This window comes from Pelodiscus sinensis, chromosome 6 (assembly GCF_052426305.1).
Source record: "Pelodiscus sinensis isolate ZL-2025 chromosome 6, ASM5242630v1, whole genome shotgun sequence".
Lineage (NCBI taxonomy): Eukaryota > Metazoa > Chordata > Testudines > Trionychidae > Pelodiscus > Pelodiscus sinensis.
Genome location: NC_143057.1, coordinates 111,667,909 through 111,687,281, shown reverse-complemented (window position 1 = coordinate 111,687,281; position 19,373 = coordinate 111,667,909). Strand labels below are relative to the sequence as shown.

General features: G+C 38.1%; 1 protein-coding gene across 2 annotated transcripts in view; it reads left to right on the top strand.

Annotated features, from left to right (window-relative positions):
* ONECUT2 (one cut homeobox 2) overlaps positions 1 to 19,015 on the top strand; it is a 66,682-nt gene extending 47,667 nt beyond the window's left edge. For both annotated transcript variants that reach the window (XM_075932627.2, XM_006116570.5), the window contains one exon: positions 3,620 to 19,015. In XM_075932627.2, the coding sequence (XP_075788742.1) occupies positions 3,620 to 3,906 (287 nt within the window). In that variant the 3' untranslated portion in view covers positions 3,907 to 19,015. The remainder of the gene's footprint in view (positions 1 to 3,619) is intronic.
* Positions 19,016 to 19,373: the final 358 nt, after the last annotated feature.

Below are 19,373 nucleotides of genomic sequence, written 5' to 3'. Positions count from 1 at the left end.
CTCACCGCAGTGGCAGAAGCTTCAGAAGCAGAGCGATCGGGCTAGGAAATGGCGGAGCTGCAGCGCCACTCGGCTTCCCACAGCTCCTGCCACTATGGTAAGTGGGGGGAGCTCACTCCTCCTGCTTGCATCAGGTCCCTCAAGAAATCTCCCAGTTCGCCCTTGACCCCGCAGATCAAGGGTGGAGTAAACTTCAGTATGGAGGGCTGCCCCATAAAATGACTGGGGCAGCCACTGCAGAGGCCCAGGGCAGCCCTCCCAAACTGTCCTATGGATGGGATGGCTGTGCCTACAGGCTCCACAGCAGCCCCCTGAGCAGAGGCTTAGCATCTTCTTCACTTGTCCCTTCCCACCACCAGTCTGGGTCATTCCCACAAGGAGCACAGGGCTGCTCTATCTCTAGGCATCCTCCCCCTGCTGAGCCCCTCTTACCAGGTACACTGAAGCCACTGCAGTCAGGTTCCCTGGCCCTGGTGCACAATGGATCCTTAAGGCTTCACCCTTTCAGATCCACGCTGAATCTGGAAGACAGGAAACAGCTGGATTACATCAGTACAGGTTGGACCTCCTTGATCTGGCACCCTCGAAAACTGACTGATTCCGAACAAGGGGATTTTCCAGATCAGGGGAGGTCCCTGCCACTGGCCTCCTGGCCTGCCACTCCTCCCGGCTACTGGCTCCTTGTAGCCTGTGCCCAGCTCCACTGCCCCCGGGCTCAGGCTCCAGTCTAGTCATACTGCCACTGGGCTCCAGTCCCAGCCCCCCTGCCACTGGCCTAGCCATGACTCCTTGGGTCCAGAGCTCCCTATCTGCCGCTGGGGTGGAGCTTCACATCTGTTGGGCCCAGAGCTCCCCACCGCACCCCCTGCCCCTCCTTCCCCAGAGCTTCCAGTCGAATTGCCAGTGCTACCAGTTCTACCACCAGCCCTCCTTGTTCCTGCCAGACCACAGATGTTGCCGGACCAGAGAGTCCCAGGTCAGGGAGGTACAACCTGTAGTCGGCAGCAGCCTGGAGATGTTAGCTGCCTTTTGACACTATGCGCAAAAAGGGACAAGCTGCTTCCAGTCACAGGGAGTAGGGATGAAGAGGTGGGGAAAGAGATGAGCTCCACAAAGACCAGGGCAAGGTGAGGTCATTCCTTCCGGCATCCTCCCTCCCTCCCCCGCCTTCCCCCCCAGTCCCTGTGACTAAAAGAAATTCCCATCACTTCCCCCCCGCCTGGTGCTGAAAGATTGCTGCTGGCCAGATTCTGGTGTGAATCCTGGCAGAAATCTAGGGAAGGGGGCCCTTGTAACTGTGTGTCCACACATGTTTGCCCCTGAAAGACACAATGCCATGTATCAGGAGAGGTGGGTCCATACCGTTGGCCCAGCTAGGCATGAAAGGCAAAGAGCACTAGGCAGGTCAGTCAGTCACTTCTCCCCATGTGAGAGAGATATATACAAGAATGTGTGTATGTCACCTCTCCCCATGTGAACTCTAAAGTCTTAAGGATAAGAAGAATTACGCAGTATTTTTTTTTAACAGGGACTCGGGTCAACTTGATATTAATTTGAACATTTGTACTGCACAATTCTGATTGATTGCCATTGAACTTGCTTGAATATGAGTAATTTTACTAGGTATCCCATATTCAGCATAGGGAAATATGTTTTCCCAAACCATACAGGTCTAAATTTTAAAAAAGGCTTAGTTTGGCTGAAGTTTGGGGTAAAGATTTGCATTACTAGTGATAATTTGATTCCAAACCATTTTACATCCTCCAAATTTGCATCTACCATAAGAACTTTAAATTGTGTAAATGAGTAATTTGTAAAAAAGTAATAATAATATTTTGCACTTTTATAGGGCTTACCATGTGAGGATCTCAAAGCACCTTAGAAACATTAATGAATTAAGCCTTCCAATACCACGATTAAGTATTCCTTGTTCCACAAAGGGGGAAGCTGAGGCCCAGAGAAGAAGTCTGTGTCATAGCTAGTACTGGAACACAACTTTTCAGAGGCCAAGTCCTGGACAATGCTTCCTCTCCTCTTCCACATTTCAATTTAGCGACACAGAAGCCTACAGTACTTGGGCCCAAACCATCCACTCTTATGACAACACACAAGAAGAGAAAAGCTAGGGGAAATTTAATAGAGTGCAGAGCACAGAGAGCCAGAATTGTAAAGATATTTCAGTGAGTGAAGATGTGATAGGTGCTAACAGGGATTTTCACACTAGCCGTTCAATGAGAGCTAGACTTTTGGGTGCTTTTAAAAATCCCACTAGGCCCCCATCTGTATCTTTGGGCATACCTTTAAAAATCTAGCCTGGACTTCATAGTTTAAGGAATATGAGTTAGACATGATCCTTTGTCTGGATATATGTCCTCAAATTGGGGGAGGAGGGAGAGTTCCATAGATTTTTAGGGGATCTGTGCAGGCAGCCTCCTGTCTCCATGCTAAACTGTGAGTATCCCTTCCTAACCATGGTGAGTCCATGCCTTTCTGCTCCCCTTTCAAGATATTCAGCAGGAATTAATAACAGTGTAGAGGGCTGTCTACTAGCTTCAGACTGCTTCCATGCTGACATATCCTTTCAGTCCACAGAGCCTCAGATGGATGGTGTCTGTGTGATGAGGCTTTTGTAAACAGGGGTATGGAGGGATTATGCTGGTTCAGCTCTCTACCTTCTCCTTTACGTTTACACAGCAGATTTTCCATGCCCTCACCACTGCAGTGCAGTGCCTTTTGCAGTTTACTGGCATGCATAAATAATGTTACCTCTAAGAAAATGCTCTCTGCCCCAATATGCCAGTGGAGTACATTTCTGCAGGCATAGAACAGTCATTTCCATTTGGATTTATTCTGTGTATAGATCCACTTCCTAAATGGTTTACTTGACATAATGGACTAACAGCCACCACCACCATTTTATTCACAAAATAAAAACTGAGCCTATTGTGGGTTATAAGAGCTCCTAACAAGTTTCTGAAAATAATGCAGCTTTCTGTTTGCAACTGGATAAAGTGATACAGATGCAGTTTAAAATGGTTTTTTGCTAGGCCCAAATCTTATATTCTACATTTCAGATCATGCAGCAAATTTTATGGGGGAGTTATATATTTCTTAGAGAGGGACATTTATAATAGGAATAGATACTAAATGCTTACAGTTTTAAAAGAGGATAGTGATTTTTTTGGGAGCCTTAATTTTTGGATGACACCCAATTTTCTGTGGATGGGTGCTGAGTACCTAGAATTGAAATGACTCAAAATCACTAGTCATGGGAAAAATCAGGCCTTTTAATGGTGACTGTGACCAAAATCACTTCCGCATATAATTCCTTCTAGAAAGCTTTTTCAAATACTAATTGTTTACTCAGTATTAATTCAGATCATTGATCTCTTTGGTTTTACTGCCCACACTAGCCATATCAGTGACTCACATTCTTAAAAGATGAACCTGAAAACATTGGTTATTGACAGTGCTGCAATTTGCACAATAAAGTTAACAGTTTACATGCACTGTACAGTTTTATCAATGTTTTCAATGTATCACCTGCTCAGTTTATTGGTACTTATGAATACATTGACTCTTTCTCTCTCTCTTTTTTTTCCCCCTCTGCTTCCCCAAGCATGCAAACGCAAAGAGCAAGAACCAAATAAAGACAGGAACAATTCCCAGAAGAAATCTCGTCTGGTTTTCACCGATCTCCAGCGCAGAACACTTTTTGCCATCTTCAAAGAGAACAAACGTCCATCCAAAGAAATGCAGATCACTATTTCCCAGCAGCTGGGCTTGGAACTTACCACGGTCAGTAACTTCTTCATGAACGCTAGGAGGCGCAGCCTTGAGAAATGGCAGGATGATTTGAGTACAGGGGGATCCTCGTCAACCTCCAGCACTTGTACCAAAGCATGATTGAAGAAAGGAATCTAAACTGGGCTCAACTCAACTATAAAAAAAGAAAAAAAGAAGGAAAGAAAAGAAAGAAAATATGGATTTGTAGTGGGGCCCTTCACTGGTGATTTGAAAGCACAATTCTCTTGGAAAGTAATACTAGTTTAGTTGTAAACACAGGACACTTTTTTAATGGTTATTTAGTCAGTTTTAGAAGGCGCAAATCACAAATTAATCACTTTCTACATAATACTACATTCAAAACAAGCTAAGCATATCCAAAATATAAGTGGGTCATTCATTACCCAATTTTTTTCTGAGAACCAATGAAGACTTAATGTATGTATCAGTATTGAAGGTGATTGGAGTACTTCAGGATTTCCTAGGGTTGGTAGCTAAATAGAAGAGGTACAAACATGTCTGACCTACTTTGTTTTTCAAATGCTTACACTTGCCAGATCACAATATCCTAAAACTCACACCCACTACATGACATGAGAACTGAGCACAAATTTTAAAACATGGAAATTGTTGATTCCAAAAACCTGTTCTGTAATCTCAGGCATTGTTTTATTTAGATGTCTTAGGGAAAAAATTGATCCAATTTTATGGTTTGGGTTTATTTTTTAAACTTATCAGTGAACACTCACATGGTCTTGGATCACTAAAATTCAGTTTACTTGAGCTCAAAGTATCAAGCACAAAGACAATAGATACAGAAATAGAATGGTTCCTAACTTGCTACATCTGTTCTTTTAAGACACTCTAATGTATGAAGTAGTTAATGAAAAGTATGTGACCACATAAGCTTCAAGCACATTTTGCTGTTTGTCACAAATTCTGTGTTTGTACATAATGCAGATGCACACTCAGGAGGTCAATTTAATTGCTACTGTGCATGGAACAAACACAACACTTTGAGAGATCTAGATTTCTTTAGGTAACTAATGGCCTTTTTATTCGTTAGCATCTAGTTTTTCCTTATCATTTCATTGTTACTCATATCTATTTGGGTTATTTTTATTGTTACATTCTATATTAGATTTCCTTGCTATTTTCTTAGCAGAACCTCCTCCCCCTTCTCCCCCCCATTTTCAGGATATCACTGACCATTGTACATGTGCTGCATATGATTTAAATATGACATCAAAATCTGTCACATCTCCATTACCAATTAACTTAACTTGAAAAAGAACACAGTACACCAAAGATGCAATATATTGCAAGCCAAAGACATTTATAACTTGTTATTTTTCATCATCGTCATCATCATCATCTTGTGATTATTTTAGAAATCAGAAAGCCTTGCAACCTCAAAAAAAATGTATAACTATCATTTTAGTTTGCTGTACAATTGAACAGAAAGTGAATGTTGAAAAAAATAGCAAAGTCATGAGTGGAGTAGCAAAGCTAACATGGCCATACTAGCTGCAATTACAGTAGTCTTCAAATAGCATAAACAATCCTTATCACTAAAATTGTTATGGTCACTTGATGTGCATATTTACCAGTGAATGGCCCCTTTTGAAACACCAACTGAGTGTTCAAAAGCAAGCCAAACGCTGTAATGATTCTTTAAAGACACTTGAGACTTTTTTATGTAACGTAATCGAAACCAAAGAAACTTTTTCTGCACCTACTTCTTCTGCAACAAACTGTTCCATTTTAATAAAATTTAAAAAAAAACAAGGAAGCACGTCAGGAAACAAACGAACAAACAACACACTGTGTTTTGACAGACATCTTAGGAAGCAGATTTCAAAGAAAGGGTTGACAAGAATGAAAACAAAGTAAAGCCAATGTGAGTGCTGCTTCATCTGACAACTCAGTAATCTTAAAGTTGAAGATTGTCTTTAATTTGTGCCTATGCAGTTTTTTCAAAAGAACAAGGAACAGAGCAACCGAAACCTCAACAGCTACAATACCAAAGATGAGGATTTCTCACTTTTGTTTCAGTTCATTATCTCCTCTTGCATGGCTAAAATGCTTATAGCACCATTGATCTGTGTAAAGGTAATCAATTCTGTTTTGTTGAGCAACAAAAAGGGTAGTTTTTAATTTTTTTCTGTCTCTCCCCCCCCCCCCCCCCACATGGAATCTTATAAAGATTCCATAGACTCCAAGTATAAGGTGTTGGGATACTAATCTAATTTGTCTTCTCTGTTCATACGAGTATGTGGAAAATGTGTCAGTTGAATATTATTTGTTTTTAATAGGTAGAATTATTCTCTTGTATGTTCAGAGCTTTAAACAACCATCTCCTATGGGAAAAAATGGTTTACTGACCAGATCCTTTTCCCCTTCCAAGACTCTTGCAGTATAGGTACTGATACACTTCATTGTAAATACTGCATATCTCTAGAGATCAGTGAGCCTGAGTTAAAAAGATCAAATCTAGAATTCAGTCTGGATCAGAGCTTCCAGTAGTTCATGGTTTGCATTTATTGTTCTGGTTTGAACTACTGTAGTTACAAAGTATGAAGTTTGGATCCAAGACCAAATCTGAATTTCCTCAATGTTTGGGAAGGAGGGAAAGTCCGAGGAGGATTGCAATCAGGGTATCAATTCAACTCCATCTCTACTTATGAGTTAGGGCTTCTTTTCAGTTAAAACTGCATATAAAAGTAATTTAATCAGTTTCTGCTTTTTACATTTTTTTAAGAAAAGGAAGAAAAACAGAAAAAGTTTCTGTACCAGAAGGATACATTCAAATAAATTCAATATGGGCACTGTGGAATTGGCATTAGCAATTAATTAAATGATATCTTTGGGGAAAAATTATTCTTTTCACATAATTCTTTCCTAGAGAAGGTCAGTCATATATAAGTCTCCAATGAACAAGTGAAGCCTCATTATCAGAGATGGATCTGAGTTGCAAACACCAGATCTGTACTCACATTTTTCCAAAGAATCAAAGTGTTGGGATTTAAGGTTTTGATTTTGCCCATAACAGAAAGAGGGTTCAGCTTATGAAACTTTGATCCAAATCTTCACCTTCAAAGTTTGGCAGAAAACTAATGTTTAGATCAGGATTGATTTGAGAATACCTATCTCCACACGTCTTGAGTATGATAATTGACTAGCAATTTCTATCCTAATAGAGTTGTTTTTCATTTTCTTGCAGTACTATACAGTGCTGTTTTTCTTATTGTTTTTCTCACAGCCCATTCCATAATGTTTTATGCCTCTCGCTGTTCCATAAAATGAATGGTCACAATACTTTAATTAAAGCACAGAATATAATCTCTTACCCTCTTTGGGCACATCTACACAGCAGGACAGAAGTCAAATTAAGCTACTCAACTTGAGTTAAGTCAATTGTGTAGCTTAAGTCAAAATAGCTTAATTCAGCTTTTGGTGCTGTCTACACAACAGGAAGTCGAAGGAAGAACACTTCCTTCGACTTCCCTTACGCCTCGTAAAATTAGGGTTACAGGAGTCAGAGTAAGAAGTCCTGCAAGCTTGCCATTATTTCAGAATAATGGCTTGTAATGTAGACATGCTCTTTGTTATTTCAAAATAATGTCAGTTATTCTGAAATAATGTTGCTGTGTAGACATAGCCTTTTAAATTACAATCAATTTTCCCTGTTATTGCAATGAATTGAGCTATATGTCTGACAAGAAATAATGTCCAAGCCTTATTTAAGGCATGTGGTCAAAATGAGATATCCATGCCAAAATAACTTGTCCACACAGATGGTCTTCGAACATTAAGCACATCCACCACCTGCGGAGTTCTGTCTTTTGTTTAACATCTCCTTTTTAGTCCAGGGAAAAGTGTCATGTTTCTCTTATGAAGTTTTTATGCTGGCAATTTAGAGTGATTTGTGAACTTTTAACAAGTAAAAGAAGAAGAGTGAGTAAATTCTCAGTGCTTCACAGACTATTTTACATCATATGCACCGAAGCCTAATGAATTATCTAGAAATTCCTGTGTCATCATTTTCTTATTGCTTAAGATCAGATTCTAGTATACTCCTGACCTGTGCTGAGTAGTACTTCATTCTGTGAGCAGCCTTATGGATTTCATTGCAATACCTTGTGACATATATTGCTAAATAACATGAGAAAATTAGAATCTGGTCCTTGATTATTTCAGACCATAATTTTTATTGTCCAAACTCTAAACACCTTTTTGGCTTTATTTGTTTCATCTCACCAATAAAAAATACAGCAGATGCCCAACAATTTCTGGAAAGATAACATGACCAATAAGTTTGTGTCTGAGCTTCATATCTTATGGTAGCATGCAAAACCTGTTAACCATACAATGAAAAAATGATAATTTTTATGCAAGGATGTGTTTAAGACTTTTTTATTTGACTGCAGGCCAGCAGCTGTAGCCAACACTATCCAGTTTAAATGCTGAATTATTAACTAACAAAAAAATTATTCTTAAGATAAAATGTGATATTTTTGATTCCCCACAAATGTTTGGTTTGCTTGGTAGACAATGTCATGTTGCAAATTCCAATTTTTTAATTTAAACTACTGGAAAACAGTCAGACACTGGAGACAATATAATGATGTACAAGGTGAACTGCTCCCTGGTGTTGCTGTTATGTTTGGGGTTCCAAAACTGCAGCCTTTACTCAAGCAAAATTGCAATATAAGATTTTTGCCTGAGAGAGGATTGCATTTGAGGTCATGGCCATGTTAGCATTTTCATTATATGCCTATTTGCCACAAATGGTTTTGATGAAAACACTGCTGCATTTTTTACTCCCGTATGTTTTATCACCCCATTATTAAGTCTTCCATTTCATTGTCAACTGTAGCAGGCTTTTTATGTAGCATATAACTCAGAAAAAAGTGTTAACAATATAAACTGAGTCTAGATATATTTATATGTGAGTCTGAGTACACATAGGTATGGTATACAGAATATTCTGTTTATACTGAAAAAATCCAAAATGTGTGTTACATTTATGCCATCTGTTTATAAGTCTCTATAGCTGTATGGTTATAACAAATATCTTTTTATTTATTCTGATACAAAAAAACTAACATGTAAAAATAGTATCCCAGCATCTTCTTTACTATATACTTGGAGTCACTATCATGGGCACATCCAAGATGAATTCAACTTTCAAGAAACCTTGGATATTGTTTAATCATCTCTGAAGGAACAAAGAATGTGCTTGATTACTTCGGTTGAATAGCTTTATTCTGGATCTCTCTTAACTAAAGCTAAATCCAAAGACCTGAGAAGGACTAAACCAGCAAAGCAAAGCTCAAACCTACTTTAGGAATTAGGAATCTCCTGTTCCAAAAGGAGACATGGTAAAAACATAGCTTTGGAAAGGTTGTGCTAGCTATGGGGGAGGGGGGAATCTGATGTTTTTCTTGCTTGTCACAACACCTGAGTATTTTTAATAGTGGGAAAATGTTGTAGATTATACTGGGCCTAATTTATATTTATGAAGGGGAATTTTTATTGTTTAAAATCTTTAAAAAACAGAAATCTTTGAATAATTTTTTTCCTGACTCTTTTGGGTTGTGACCAACTATATTAAGTTTCAATTTTGTAATTTATTTAAATTAACCTCGGACCAATCCTGAAGTCTTTATTCAGGCTAAATCCCCTTCTGGTATCATTGTATTTTAATTTTCAGTGGGATTTTTGTCTGCCTATAGACTGAAGGGACAGGCAAGTGAAAATCTTTTGTAACTATTTAATTTAATCATTCCTAATTACTTTGTCATTTGAGTTAATTTTACATATTTATCAGTTCTAGAATTGTACCGCATCATAGATGCAATGCTTATATTAGTACATACACTTTAAAGTTAGTATTGCTTCATAAAGCAGCCAAATTCTGTTACAGACAGGGAAACAATAGGTTAAAAAGGGATTTTAAAATTGTATTTCTTCTTTTAATTGATTTAAATTGTTTACGTACCAATAATTAAATTATTTAAGTTAATCCCCCATCCCATCTCATTAGAAAGTGCGATGTACCCTTAATTATTTTGACACAGAAAGCCTTCCCAATATACCTTATTTATTTAACTTATTCAGCATCTGCGAAAGATGCGTTGTATAGTTTTATATTTTTTATTTAAAACAACTTAAAGCACTACAATTTATTTGCTGTCAGAACAACAGAGCGAATTTTGTGGACAAGCAATGAATATTCAACCTATAACTGTGCATTCAGAAACAATAGACAATAGAAAAAAGACACCGATACTTTGCCTAAACTTTGTGGCTTCTGAAAACAAGCTGGGGGGAAAACATATGATGACAAGCAAAAACAGAGAAACCCTTAAACTAGCTGCTTCCAAGAATGAACTCTGTGTGTGGGGGAAAAAAAGAGGGAAAAAAAGAAAAAATAAAGAAAAACCTTTCTATTTCTAGTGAGAACCAAAGAGGCTACCTCACTGACTTTTTCCATTTGTAATTTTAATCGTGTTGATAATACCAAAGATACCAAAGATTTCTTTCTCTGTGCGGTCTGCATTTTGCTCGTGCTCTTTTATAGTTTTCTCCTTTCTCTCTTACATACAGTCATGTACAGCTGCAACTCCGATACCCTCAAAGAAGTTCTTGTAGTGGGACTGCTAATTCTGATGAGAGCATTTTCTGTGTTTGTCTTATTCCTGTCTGCCAGCCAAAAATGTCTCAGGCCACTTTACTTCCTCCACCTGCCAAATTCAATCTGTTGGAGCAACTGAGTTGATTCTTGGTTGGTATCTGATTTTTGTTCTTTGACTATTACCTTGGTAAAATAAATCTATATCCTGTTATTTTGCCACATGCAAACCTTCATCTGTAATATTGGGAGGAGGGGTTGCATTTGAATCTGGCAGAAATTGGACCAGTGTTTTTCTCTTTGTTTAAAAGTGTTATGGGTCTGATTCTGTAGTCCTTATCCAAGCAAAACTCCCATTGATGATCCTTAGAGATTTAAGTGCAGTATAGGGAACCATTAGGAGAAAACCACATGCTGAAGTAAGTACTTCTCTCTGCTCATTGCCTGATTTAATAGATGCTCCACATGCAGAACTTTCATTGATGTGAGGGAGAATTAAATATGTGGAGTTCAATCCTGCAAACTCACAAGTCTCTCTAGTTCACATAAAACAGATTCTGCTGAAACCCAGCACTATTTCAGTGGATTGTAAAGAGGTCAGGAAGGAATTGTTGCCCTAGGCAAGGCACTGAGAGGCAGAATCAAACCTGGGATCTCTCGAGCTTAGACCATAAGCTTCTACCAATGAGCTAAAAGCCAGCTGGCTATTAGCTAAAGCTATAGAGCAGACTCATTATGCTCTCTATAAGTGGTCATAGTGCCACTAGATGGGACAATACACTACATCAGGAAGATGGGTTGGTTACAGTTGAACTCAGTATATGTGCATTATGGGATTTTTTTTTACTTCCTCTAAAACATGGGGCATTAGGTGGTGCAAGAAACAAAATATAGACATGTTAGGGTATGTTTACATTGTAATTGGGAGGTGGGATTATAGTGTGTGTAGACATACCTGAGCTAGCTTTGCTCAAGCTAGCGTGCGTAACAGTAGCAACAAAGCTGGGGTTCCAGTAGACTGCATGGGCTAGCACCAACTGCCCAAAGCCATGGGTACATCATGGAGCAGTGGCTGTCCAAGGTGCCGAAGCTTCACTGCTTTTTTTTTAATGTCTACATGTGCTGAATCATACCTCTCGACTGCAGGGTAGCCAAATGTCAGTGAATCACAGGTCTTGTACAGTAGGTCTTCTAGACCAGAGGCTCATCTTAATAGCATCAGTATAAACCTGGGTATATCCCAGGAAGTCACAAAATTACATTAGTGAAACAGATCAGAAACAAGCCCTGAGCTTCTAACTAATGTATTAGATACAAGAGAAAAAGGTTCTTTCTTGTTTTTTATTTTTTTTTACAATTACATTTTTCCCATTCTCATCTTTTAATTATTTTTTTCTCAAGTTATCAGAGAAATTAAGGCATATTATGCTCCATTAATAGGATGTGCCTAAGTGATTACTTAAAAGTTAGTTGCTTCTTTTGTCATCAGGGAATAAAGAGTACCCTTTTGTGCTTGTTTCTTTTAGCCTGTTATATGATTGAATGACTATTAAAATCCACTCATCTGCATTGTTTGCATTTTGTATACTGTGTTTAACACTTCACGGGTTTATAGCAAATAGATTTCGACATAGAAGGCCAAAATGCTGCATTCCCTTGGATCCTGCACAACCCCATCGACTTTAATGGGAGTTTTGCCTGAGTAAAGGGAGCAGGATTGTGCCAATATACGCCAATCTGTAGAGAAGTAAATCTAAACACTGAATTTAGATACACAAGAGTAACAGTGTTTGCTGTCTGGCCTGTTGAGTCTATTGATCTGCTCCTGCTCCAAGGGACATAGAAAACTCCTCAACAGAAGGAGAATCCAGCCCTGAAAAGATACAAAGGCCCTAGTTTAGCAACAAGGATTGTACCCATGCAGAACCTTGTGGGTTTCAGAGGGACTCCCCAGGCAGATAAAACTGCTAGGGTCATGGCCATAGAACTGTGTAATAGTCTAATGCACTTGCACATCATATAGTGATACTTGAGCTTTTCAGTAAGGTGTTTGCATCAGCAGCACATTGCAGATTCAAATTCTTTTCATCACCACCTCAACCCAAAAGCTCCACTTCCGTATTAAAGTTGGCTGGTTTTTTTTGTTTCTTTTCAAAATAACAAGCCTTTTCTTTCTAGGACAAGACAGTGGCTTGATATGTGTGCTTTTTATATTTGTCTGTATCCTTATCTATCTATCCACCTTCAACATGGAGCTATAATAATTCTCAGGATGCCTTCTAGGTATGGAGGAGATGATGTATTCCTTGTATTAAGTGAAACCTTCCATACCGTTCCACCCCCTTTCACCTGCCAGTGTATGTCTAAGGACTTTGACAGTTTGAACACAGAAAATAGTCAGAATTGGCAGGATCCCCTACAGTAATTGCATTCTTTACAAAACTCATGCTTCACTTGCAAAGTGTGACATTACCACGGGACGAGTGCCTTCCTTGAACCAAAGCAACGATTTTGCCAGTCTAGACCTCTCTGTGCTTTTTTAAATTCTTGTGAATACCTCAGCTTCAAGTGGGCCGCCATACTATACCTGGTGGGCTTATTGTACTGTGGTGCTTTGCAATGCAACCCCACAAAGAACAATATTTGTAATACCAAAGGTTCTTCTTCTTCTGCTTCTTCTTCCTTCTCCTCTTCCTCCTCCTTCTGTTCTATTTCTTCACGGTTCCAAAGCTTTAATATAAAACTGGGCATGTTGGCAACGCAGACCGCGCAATTCCTTACCGAATTTTCTCAGATATACCTCATAGATAATAGTGTTTAGAGTAATGTTATTATAGCGTATGTAATAAATTATTCACTGTTTCTTTTTGGTAACTGTGATTTAAAGAAAAAAGCTTTATACGTTTTAGGTTGTGCTTTTGTAATAGACAAAAAAGGTGCGCTTAAATAATGTACGTCCGTCTTTTTTCCCTTTGGATTTTTATTTATTCTGGATGGGGAAAGTTGCAGAATGAGCCCAAAGTTTACAGTTTCATATTTTGCTGAAGAAACAATCTGTGTTAATTTGCTCTGTTAAAAAAAATACGATTATTTTCTACATTTGTGCTACTTGGTCTGAACAACTAATTGTTCTGTGTTACAGTGTCGTATTATAATTAGCAACTGCCAATCAGTGCTATAATTTGTATGCATGAGGCAAAAAAAAAGTTTAGCGGTGTGATACATTGTGGTTTTTAATGGCAACTTTTTTTTCATTCAGAAATAGACCTTAACCTTTGGTTTAATGGAATTTATGCATGGGCACCTGTTATCTGTTAGCAGTTGTGGAAAAATTGTGTATACATTTAAACTGTGAAAATATGCACAGTTCTGCTTCATGAAGTTTAAATACTAGTTTATATGAAAAGTTACATCACTTTTAAACTCTATTCTGATCAGTCCATGTTTAAGAAACAACAAAATCAAATTGGATTTCAGAAAATATAAAACAGGAAATTTCATTCAAAGCAAAATTTGAATAATTGGTAGTTTTCCATGTCCCATAAATTTATGAGTGGGTCACTTCAAAATACCCCTTATTCAAAATCGAGTGAACTGTGCATTTTTTCAAAAAAATAAAAGGAGTTATTTTGGCTTTATGACATAGACCTTAGACATAACATGCAATGCCCTCGAATGTAAATGTAGATATTATGGAGCTTCATAAAAATTCCAGATCTCTTCTGATGATCTTGTTTCTTTTTGTATTTTGTAATAAGGTCAGCACTCAGCATGAACCAAAAACTTCAGTATTACCAGATCTAATATAGTAGCCACGTTGTCTGTCATGACTGACAACAGTTCAGACTGCCTCAGAGATTCAGTCTAAAAACATAGATAGAATCCCCTCCCATCTATCTTGCCTATGCAACTGTGTTTCACTTCACTCTCTAGTCTGAAGTATATATATTGGTTTTATTTGCATTTTACTGAAAGAATACTGAAGCTCTGTTTTCTTCAGTCCCTTTAGGATACACCCACCCCTCACTTCCCTCAGTTTAGGATTAGTATTTAATAAGATATTTTGTACTCAATTTAAAATAATCTCTATATCCTAATCTCATTTACCTTACAAGAACCCATAAAAAACTAATTTTATATTAGCACTATTTGGCATTTGCAAATGTAGTAGTTTTTATAGTTGGGTTCACTCACCTACTTGCAAACTTTTACATAAACCTAACTCATTGACCATGCTAAACATAAAGCCAAATCAACTACTAATACACTTTCCTTTGCATAGAGAGTGCAATTTAGGAAACAGAAGATGTAAAAGCATCAGTCTCCAACACACAACATCTAAATTAAACATCAGTACAGTGTTTATATTATCTGGCATTAAGAATATATTGAAACTGTGCTTTCATTACTGCAAAAACCATATTTTTATTTGGCCTTATGAAGTAGATTGTGATATGGAAGTTTTGTAATATAGTCTGTTTATTTTCCCCTTATTTATCTGCCAAAGATGGTAATGGAGACAAGGATTTTAAATAGGTTTTTTGTAAGACAGTTAATGATTGTAATAGTGTTTAATCTTCCAAAAAGCTTTATATGTTCTTCCGCAATAAATAGAATCAATATTTGTTTCAGTAATTTCAACTCATGCTAACAGATCCACAAACTATTCCTATTTAATGCAGTTATTATAATACCTATACATTAAATTCCAATTTTTTTTTTCAATCCAAAGGAAAGAAGGGGTATGTGAGACAATGACAATGTCCATTACTGTTTATAACAAACAGTAGATGGTCCAGCTTACTAAGATTTGCCAAGGTACTTGTATTATGAAATTTAAGGTATATTTTGTTATATCATTTTATTACTTTTTTTTAAACTTTGTGGAAGATGATATGTTGAATTGAGTGTAAGCTGAGTTTTCCAGACAAATAAAGTAGCTACAAAGTGAATGTTATTTTATTATTAAAGGTTTTTACTCAATGATTTGTGCCAATAGATGTCCTTTATCTTAAATACTGTATAATTTTCAAATTTTTATTTATAGCTATTGATGTAAAAACCACACACATATGATTTGCCAAAGTTCAATAAAGGAGGAAAACCTGACATATTTGCTTCCTTGTGCAATGAAAAGGTCATTTGTTTTCAGGTGCCTTTTATAGTTATTAGAAACTCACCTAGAGTTTGATCCTGCACCACTGAGGCAAATGGGAGCTTTGCTATTGATCTCGATGAGCACAGGATCAGACCCTGAATATCACATTTTGTAGCAGACTATAAAGCAGAGCTGGGCACATTTGGCATACTGCAGATCCTGATCCTTAGAAATGCTACATTGCATCCAGAATCAGGCCTCATATGAGCAGATGCACTTGAATTATAAAGGAATGAGGAAGATCAGGGCATAAAGAAAAACACCTTAATTAAGCTTCAGACTCTCTCTAATGAACCCTCTTTTCTAAGACCCCTGCAATGACTTACATGTGTCCTTAATTGTGTGCACTGAAAGTGGATCCATTGATCTCAATGGAACTACTCAGAGTCCTTAAAATTAAGCATGAGTGTATGTCATTGCAAGCTCAGGATCTACTAGTTAAGCTTGAGAATGAGACAGGTTTGGAGGCAAATTTCATGCATTCTTGTTGGCAGTGCAATTGGTCTTGGTCTTTCAATAGTCCATTAAATGGCAGAGGAAAGGACAATGATTGATGACATTATTGGCACAACTGCTGGAGGAGAGGTGGGGAACATGCACCTTAATTTTTACTCTCTTGTGGATATTACTTTCTACTGTTGAATGATTCACACATAAAGGTGCAAATACATCCCTTTTTTAGTAATTGGAATCCAACCCAGGGAAAAATTTTATCCCAAGATTGTCTTTATAGGCTTTAGAAGCAAATCCCCACAGAGAAGTTGGCCAAAGAAGTCAAGCTGATTCCTTTGTTGTTTTTTTTCCAACTGTCTCTCTAGTCTTCACTGTTACCATATTCAGAAATTTCCCAATATTGTGTAACTTACTTTCTCACAAGAAACTGAAGTAAATTATACTCAACCTGGCAGCCAAACTCAGCCCTGTGTGAATCTACCACTGTAGCTGCAAGAAGCAGCAGGTGCTGCTGCTGTAGCTGAAGTTCCATAAGTTTCAGTCCCAGAAAGTGAGTTGCCCTTTATCCCAGGCTCAGAAGAACTGTATATCAGTCGTCTTTATCTCCCTGTTTGGTGTGGGTCCTGGTATATTCGATAAGAAGATAAATAATTTAAGGATTGGTATTGGGAAGGTACTTACAACAAATTCAGTTAACGTTGATTTTACTATTGCTATGGGAATTACTTTTCTTCTTCTTGAGTGGTCTTATTCTGAGTAGATCAGATGCAAAAGAAGTAAACAAGGAAAAACAGTTAAAGGTGAAGGTTTCCATTGTTTATCGCTCAGAGTAAAAAAGTAACTCAAAATAGCCCTTTCCTTCCTTGTTCCCTGGGCTGAATTGGAAGCTAATCCCCAGCCTATGATTATTGTCCATTGCTTTTTCTCTGAAGTCAGTTGACCTGTTGTTGACGTCAGTTGTTAGTAAACAGTCCTACTAAACCTGTGCACAACAGTTCTGCCACTAGCACAGTGGAGGCAAAATGATGGTTCTGAGCTTCAAGATAACTTCCTGTAATAGTGCTGAAAGATGTTTGGTCCGATCCACACTAGCTGTAGAACTGATTGATTGTAATGTGTTGTTGACAACCATTGTCAGCAAAAGGCTTTAGTGTTTAGGCCATTTGGGGGGAATAAAAGCATTTAACTGTGCACTTTGATGCTAATTCTCTTCATGTTCCTCTCTTGAACACTTTGAACCAGATGCTGCCCCCATTCTATTTCATTGAATGTCAGTAGGCCAGCAGCAAAATGTGGCTTTTTGTGTTTCAGTTAAAAGAGCTCAGGATGTTATTTTGAGAGTCTCCTCTCTCTTGTCATCGTTTGACGTCTTGGATGCTTTGAGGCAGATGGGGAGAGTAGAACTGAATTCCCTTTTAGGCATCACATTTCATGTCCACAAATCTGCTGTTCCAAAAGTGCCATAGTTCAGGGCAGGCAGTCAACTGTCTACACTGGCAGTTAGGTCAGTAGAACATGGCTTTTTCACACTCCTGTGTCATGTAGTTGTAGTCATGGACATTTAACCTGGCCTGAGAGCGGCCTTCTTAGATGTTCAGTCTGTGCTGGCCTTCGCTACTCTGCCTTTTCCTGCCACGAGCTCTCCCCTTAACTTATTTTCCCTGTATAATGAAGTGGGTTTTTTAAATCTATTTAACATCAAAACCAATGTCACAGTCATCTTGTTTCAACTTCTACCTTCGGCAGCTCAGCTGGTGTGCAGGCTTTGCCAAACCAGCTCCACTGGTGTGAAAGTAGCAGTTTGTAACTTCTCTCCTCGAAGCACTGCCTCTTCCCTGCAAACCCATTGTTCATGTGCAGCTGCATGACTAAAAGCCATTCCAGTCTGTGAACTAAACAGCAGTGTGGGCCTGGAATGAGAGCACAGAGGGGAGGAAGAGAGACTCTGCAGCTCTGCTTTAAAGCTCTGCATTAATGTATTATTTTAAGAATGAAAAAATGGCCATTTATGGATTGGAAACAGGAAAAAAATACCCTAAAATGGAAACTTCCATCACTACAGGCCTGTTTCATAACCCATTGAAATCAACAGTACATGTCAAAAGAAGACACAGCCAAATTCTATACTATCTCTGTCCACACTGTCTAGACCCATTAAAGTTAAGTGGACAATCTAGACCATTATATCTTTTTAAGCATTTTTGCAATTGTCTCCTATAGACACCACCCAAATTTCCTAATACTCTGTTTTCCTCACAAAACACAAATAAAAAAATGTTACTTTTCAGGCCTCAGCCTTCACTCCTAACACAGGCAAACTCCCATGGGTAATGGTTTCTGTGTTGTTTGGAATAGTAGCAACATGGCTCCATGAAAACTGCAGCTCCATAAAAAGGGAGTAAACACCTCTCAACACAGTACTGAAACTGGCATGACCATCAATGGGAACTAATAGATACGTGTGGGGACAGGAGTGTTCCTCCCAAAAGTTACTAAGTGCTGTTAATTAGTTTGTACACATGCTACTATTAGAACAAAGCATTTTCTCACATACATCCTTTCCTTCACTATAGGAATGCATTCCTGTTCTTTCTGAGCTTTCTTGCAACAGGAATAGTCCATATTCCACATCTGTAGGTCATCAAATAGAAAAAAAAAAGGTTTTGCAAAATGCTGTTACTGGTGTTATATGTTTCAACTGTTGCATTGACTGAAGCTTGAACATCATTGTAGTTGTTGATACATTGGGGCACTTTAAACGCTTTGCTAAATTCCCAGTCCTTTCAATAATTTGGTTGAGTTTTGAGAAACTATTTTCTATTTGCTGTGTTTTCATCATGATGCCATTATTCTCCCGCCCTGATGATTTTGTCTACAACATTGCTTACACTGGATTCTTTATATTTTTATTCCTATCATTAAATGGTAGTGCTGTAAATTCTGCAATTAATGTCAAATAAACGGCTTTAATTCACCTACAATGGATCACAATGCCTTCTTTTCCTTTATAGTGAGGTAAATGTAGCCAACACTTTCTCAGAGGACAGTTAAGTCACATTTGTGCTACCTAGCCAATAAATTATACTCCAAGGTTTAATGTCTTTGACTAGGAAACAAGACATATAGATTTCCCAAATGGTAACTGTTCCTAGTGAAACCACTGTTTGTGTCATGCTTCATATGGAAGAAATCACCTAAATGCACACAGCCAAAAGAGTTTATAGCCAAATAACAAGCACTAAATAGCCCTGTCAATACCAGCAATGAAGACTACCAAATAAAGTGTGTCTGCCCATGATTGCACCAACTGGAGGTAAGGAATGTGGTTTGTCTGCATAG